The following is a 6,597-nucleotide window of genomic DNA, read 5'->3' as shown; positions in this document are numbered from 1 at the left end:
ATATATATATATATATATATATATATATATATAGGGAGAGATAAAGATTATATTTTCTATTGAAAAGATTCTTTTCAAATTGAATAGTACATGAATATTTTTTTAATGTACTATTAAATTTGTAAAGAATATATTGGGTAGAAAATATAATAACTTTTTATTTTATTTAACATAGGGGTCGTTGTAATAATTGAGAAATGGAATAGTCTTAGGTAATTGTAGTATGCTTTCGTACGTGGCTACCTATTTTTTTGCCTCATTTATATTCTGATGCCACACGAACCCATATTTGTTCCCTTGGTGACTCAAACTCACGACCAGTAATGGGTGCTTACCATTTCAGAAATTCTCTTATTACTGAATATTTAGAAGTCTCCCAAACGATTAAATCTTCTGCATAATACAAAATCTCTTGTTGTCTCAATACAAAAAGATCAAATTTGTTTTTTGATGTCTTCTTCAAATTCAAACATTGCAACAAGTTATCATTATATTGAAGCAACACAACACTATTTTGATATCATTAAATCTACTTATCAAATTCAACATAATACTATTTCGATATCTTTATATCAACTTCTCAAATTTTTAAGTTAGGTTTTATTATTCTAATTACTTTATATTTGCATTGTTTACATTCTTACTTCATAAGGTTTATGCACATCCTATCATCTGCAAACGTCACTTGTAGGATTACAATAGGTATGTTATTGTTATCCAATTTATATATGTCAATTAGAAAAAACAATCAATGCCTCTTTATAAAGTTTGGCTTTTGGCCCCAATCTTGTCTAGACGGCCCTGGTAGTGTGTACGGAGACCATACCCTACCTTGGGAGGTAGAGAGGCAAGTTGATTACGGCATGTTTGTATTGTTATTGACAACAACACCATTCTATTGATCCTAAGATTAAGGCATGATTGCTTGATGCTTTATGTTTGGTGAGAGGCTAGGGAAGAGAGAAGTAGATCCTGCTATGTTATGAACTTCTGAAAGTGCCGAGCTTACGAAGTTTACTTCCTTCTCGCCCGTGATTACAAAGCACCACAATCTAAAATTGTCAAAAGAAATTGAACATGATTGTTGCAACTGTTCATTCCTTAATTTCACAATCATAGATGTCATCACATGAGGTGTGCATGTCTGTATTGATATTGACGACAGCACCATGCTATTTTGGGTGTTCATTTTCTAGATTTGGCAGATTGGGGAGACACCATCATCTTCTTGTTTTTTGAATAAAGTCTCTTTCCTTGCAATTTGTTGGGTCCTTAAATAATCAAACTGCTAAATTTTTTTTATCATTTCATTGAAATATTACATCTTGTTTTTCAATTTGCTTTATATCTGGAACCAGGTTAGTGATGCTCATTGACATGGCGTATATTGATTATCAGATTGTCTGTGCTAAAGTTAGGGAAGGTGATCAACGAATTGTACGGATTAAGGAGGGAAACCCTGCAGGGCGTCATGTTGTGATAGTGGATGATCTTGTACAATCAGGGGGCACTCTAACAGAATGCCAGGTGAGAAAGCATTTGGAAATGAACTGAGCGATATCTGAAAAAACAAGAAGTTATATTTGAAGTTCAGTTGAAAAAAAGGTTTTTGAAAGTTGAAGTTATGTTTGGACATGTATTTCATTTGAAAAAATGTGGAACTTTTTGTAAGGGAAATTTTTTCCTTGAAAAACTTTTGCTCAAGTTTGGAGTGAAAAACTGACACAATTTATAACCAAACAGGTTTTTTTTCCAAACAGGCCCCTAGTAGTGTTGTCTGCTAGTCTACAGTCTACACCTGGGCAAATTTACTTATCGTCACATTAGGCTATAATTGGCACATTTAGCTATAAATTGATGACCTAGTCTGTTTTGGAAAAAGAAAGGGAAAAGTGTTTAACTCTTATAGTCTAATACTCCTAAATAGAAGTTATGGTACTCTTGCAACTCATATCCATTGTGACTAATTTGAATTACTTGGCAGAAATTGGTGAAGAAACTATTATGTATAATCTTTTGTTTTGCACAATCTCTGATGAGTGAAAAGCTTGCCTCATTCAGGAAGTTGATAACTATATTGTTCGTACCCTTCAAAATCATGTCAATCGTTCTGATACGATTTGGGTGTGGTTCTGGGTGTGGGATTAACACCGAATTTGGTCAACTTGCTTTTGACTAGTTTAACAACTAGCCTTAGGACTATGGAACAAAGGATTGTCTCAGACCTAGACCAAGGTATTGATGGTGATACGACGAGATAAAATGCAGGAGAAATTAAGGCAAGAAACAGGTTACTTGCCTTAACGGGCAAAGTGAGCCTCTCTTTTTTGAATCCAAGAATTCAGAATCAATCAAATCTCCTCGAGTAAGATTCAAATCTACGAACAATCAGTTAATAGCCAACCACTCTACCACTAAGATACCAAGGAAAACAGGGAAATCCGGTCACACAGTTCAATCCCCCTTTTCAACCCATAATCAATATGAGCTTGAAGCCTCCTTCGTAACTCCCAAAAATTCTTTCTGGTTCCCTTGCATGATTTGGTGGACTTACCTTGGGTGCTTTGACTATATTTATTACCAAGAAATATTGTTTGTTGGGTATTTGATTCGATATTAGGGTTTATGCCATCTCTCTCTCTCTCTCTTTATATATATATATATATATGAACCTTTTGCTATATCTACAACCCTTTTTAGAAAAAGATGGCTTAACTAACAATAAAAGGTGGAAGTAGTACCACAAATAATGAACTTACTAGTTCTTTGTTCTAATCTACGAAGTAGGACAAGTGTCCTACCTAATTCAATATAACATTTGTTGGTCGTATCCCAGCACTATGTTGGCACTCAGATCCATACCACCCCATCCTAAAATTTATTTGATGAGGAATCTGACCTCTAGATCCACAACCATATTGGGTACCTACACCCAAGTCAAAGCAACATAGGTTGATAGTAGTGAATGAAGTTCTAGCATTTAAAAGTAGAATTGACAAAGTGCGGACCATTTCTTGGATCCATGAATTTAAGGTAATGCTTCATAGTTGTTAGTTATGTATGCTCTAAAGCTGTAGGAAGTATCCATCGTAAAGGTAGTAGTTTAGATTTCTTTTCCTGTGTTGGAGGGTCATAGTAGCACACGCATATTTCTTTAACAAATCTAATTATTAGAATGAGCATTGCTTAAAATGCTTAGATGCAGGGAAGAAATATGAAAATGTGGCCATGTTGTATTGAATTAACAATTCTTGAAAATTGATTCACTTCTTTCCTCTTTTCTTATTTGATGTAACAAAACTAGTCTCTGCTTTTTGCAGAAAGTGTTGGCTAAACATGGAGCTCAAAAGATAAGTGCTTATGTGACCCACGGAATTTTTCCAAACAGATCGTGGCAGCGTTTTAGCCATGACAAAGGAGGTAGGCATGTGTTCTCTGATTCTTGTATTAGTTAGGAAGAATTTCATTCTTTAAGATTGGTTGTGGCAAATGGCAATATGTCTAAAGAGGCCTTTTAATCATTCAGATCTCAGTCATTAAGTTTGGTTATTTTTTAGGCCTAGATCTTAATTATTCGGATCTTAACTATTTAGTGTGTGCTTTTTTAAAAATGTTACAACCACCTAATGGGTCTATCGAAAAACAACATCTCTACCTTCACAAGGTAGGGATAAGGCTGCGTACACACCACCCTCTCCAATTCCATCTGTGGGATAACACTGGGTATACTGTTATTGTAACCACTTAATGGGTCTGAATAGATTTAAATGATTAAGATCTGTAGCAAAATCTTAATATCATTAAGAAGATGTCTATTTAAGGTTGTGTAAAGGTGGCAATTCACTGCCCATCATTGCTGCCCACAATTATCAACTACCTCCCACCACTCACAGACACTATTTTCAGTCACAACCATCATCGTTGTCAGTCGCTACAATCCGTCGCCAACACTCCTAACAACCATTTACAATCACCACCAACCATCATTATAATAACAATCTTATTATTGACAATCACCATCAGTCACCACTATATATCATCATCATCTGCCGTCATCATTCACAAACACCATTAGCTATTACTATCATTCACCACAATTATAAGTCGTCAGCATCATCAACCACTATTTTCAGAAATCATCACCATATCTACTACACACAAACACCACCATTAGCCTAACATTATTCCCAATCGTCACCCACACCACCACCAAGTGCCATATAACTATTTAAGAATATATTGTGGAAATAATATTACATTAACTTAATATTTTATCAAATTTATATTTATTAATTTTTAAATAAGGATAATCTTATTCAAATGAACAGTCTTAATTATTTAGTTATCAAATCATAATACAACATCTTAATATTCAGATTCAGACGTCTTAATCATTAATGAAAACAAATGAGGCCTAAGTCTAGCATCGTGTTTGAGAACTCTTTTGATTTGTTTGACTTTCATAAATCTTCTAACAAGTTTTTCATGGTAGACTGGACAAATATTGTACTAATCAAATTTTGCTATTTGGCAAGTTAAAGAGTAGATATTGGTGCAAGCAATACAACAGATTTAGGCACCAAGTGTTTCTGCAGCATGATCTTTCTCCTTTTTTGGTTGAAATTTTCGTTGTTTCGAAAACCAATATTAAAAATATACTACCATATCTGAAAGTTTTGTTTCTCAATGAATTGCACGATTCCACTTTGTGAATGTCTGTTTTGGGTTTTGTTTGAATTTTATCAGATGATTGCATCACTATTTACCTCTTAACCTGTTCAGGTAGTCCTGAGAATGGAATGACTTACTTCTGGATCACAGATTCATGCCCTCAAACTGTGAAGGAGGTGAAAGACAAAAAACCATTTGAGGTTCTGAGCCTTGCTGCTCCCATAGCAGCTGCACTTCAGATTTAACTGCAGATTCAGTATATTAACTGCAATGTCCTTGGATTCAAGATATATAGAGAAAGCTAGGAGAAGCCAGAGGTTCCTGCTAGCATTATCGAGATGAGTTCAGATTGATGTCGATAGTATTTTTTTCAACTCTATTTACCTCTCAGAGATGACAGACTTTGATGCCAGCATAATGAAAATGTTTACTACTCTCTCAATCGAATCATCATTTGAAGATTTCCCTTAAAATGCTTGCTTCTATCATAAACTGGATCTTTAATTTAATTTGGATGATTCTATCATTTAAATTTCAGTACATATATTCTGAGTTCAGGGATACAGTTCCAGTTTTCTCTGGTTTGCATGAGTTATTTCATGTGCAATTTTTATTTTAAGCCCATCAAAGCTTCAAGCTTCGTGTTTGTGAATTCACGAAAAAAGTACTTTTCATGCAACAACAGTCTGGTCAACAGATCATTTGTTTGCTTATCCTAATTTCTTAGTCATCCTTCCAAATGCAAAGTTTCTATCTATACACTTTCTGGGAGATTCACGCAAATCGGTTGTTTCGGTGTTGTTTAACTTTTGATCTAAGCTAAATTGTAGGGGTAGTTTCATATATTTACAATAAATAACTAGCTTACGATAAATATATTCATATTTTATATAAAACATTAGCCAAAAGTCTTAGAAAGTATATTTTGACTATGCAGTATAATATAGCTTATCAAAAGTTATCGAAAGAATACATTCCCTTTACATGTACATAAGTTATACACTGACTATACATTGTGATACACTAAAAAAAACTGAATATAGTTCAACTATATGTGAAGTATACACTAACCATACAAAAAGTACAAATTGACAAATTCAATCTCGTCAACCTCGAAATCACATCTAAACAGTTTCAAATTTTATATATGAAATTTTCTCAATGCTAAGATTTTGTTAATATATAATTCACTCAAATGATTCACATTTGCACAAAAAGTACAAATTGACAAATTCAATCTCGTCAACCTCGAAATCACATCTAAACAGTTTCAAATTTTATATATGAAATTTTCTCAATGTTAAGATTTTGTTAATATATAATTCTCTCGTCAACTCAAAATCACATCTAAACAGTTTCAAATTTTATATATGAAATTTTCTCAATGTTAAGATTTTGTTAATATATAATTCTCTCGTCAACTCAAAATCACATCTAAACAGTTTCAAATTTTATATATGAAATTTTCTCAATGTTAAGATTTTGTTAATATATAATTCTCTCGTCAACTCAAAATCACATCTAAACAGTTTCAAATTTTATATATGAAATTTTCTCAATGTTAAGATTTTGTTAATATATAATTCACTCAAATGATTCACATTTGCGATACATTGATTTATTTTTTATTAGAAGAAAAATATCGGTCCGTAAAAAAGTATCACAAATTTGACATGTGGAAAATATCATCCCATAAAGCTTAAATATTGGATAAGTGTTTCCCTGCAGATACTTGTGACTACTATAATTTTGAAATCGTTGGAAACATCAGCATGACTGAGAAGATCAAGAAGAAGAAGATCAAGTATAATTTACAATTTATGCAAAATATCAGTCCATAAAAAAGTATCACGAATTTGACATGTGGAAAATATCATCCCCATAGAGCTTAAATGTTGGAGGAGGAGGAGGAGGAGGAGGAGGAGG

General features: G+C 33.2%; 1 protein-coding gene across 1 annotated transcript in view; it reads left to right on the top strand.

Annotated features, from left to right (window-relative positions):
* LOC102596688 (ribose-phosphate pyrophosphokinase 4-like) overlaps window positions 1–5,211 on the top strand; it is a 10,047-nt gene extending 4,836 nt beyond the window's left edge. The window contains exons 5-7 of the mRNA XM_006338825.2: window positions 1,399–1,527; window positions 3,321–3,420; window positions 4,783–5,211. Coding sequence (XP_006338887.1) covers window positions 1,399–1,527; window positions 3,321–3,420; window positions 4,783–4,916 — 363 coding nt within the window. The 3' untranslated portion in view covers window positions 4,917–5,211. The remainder of the gene's footprint in view (window positions 1–1,398; window positions 1,528–3,320; window positions 3,421–4,782) is intronic.
* Window positions 5,212–6,597: the final 1,386 nt, after the last annotated feature.

Source organism: Solanum tuberosum, unplaced genomic scaffold (assembly GCF_000226075.1).
Source record: "Solanum tuberosum cultivar DM 1-3 516 R44 unplaced genomic scaffold, SolTub_3.0 scf00006, whole genome shotgun sequence".
Taxonomy (NCBI): domain Eukaryota; kingdom Viridiplantae; phylum Streptophyta; class Magnoliopsida; order Solanales; family Solanaceae; genus Solanum; species Solanum tuberosum.
Note: the sequence above shows the minus strand (reverse complement) of the source record. Positions and strands in the feature narration are given on the sequence as shown.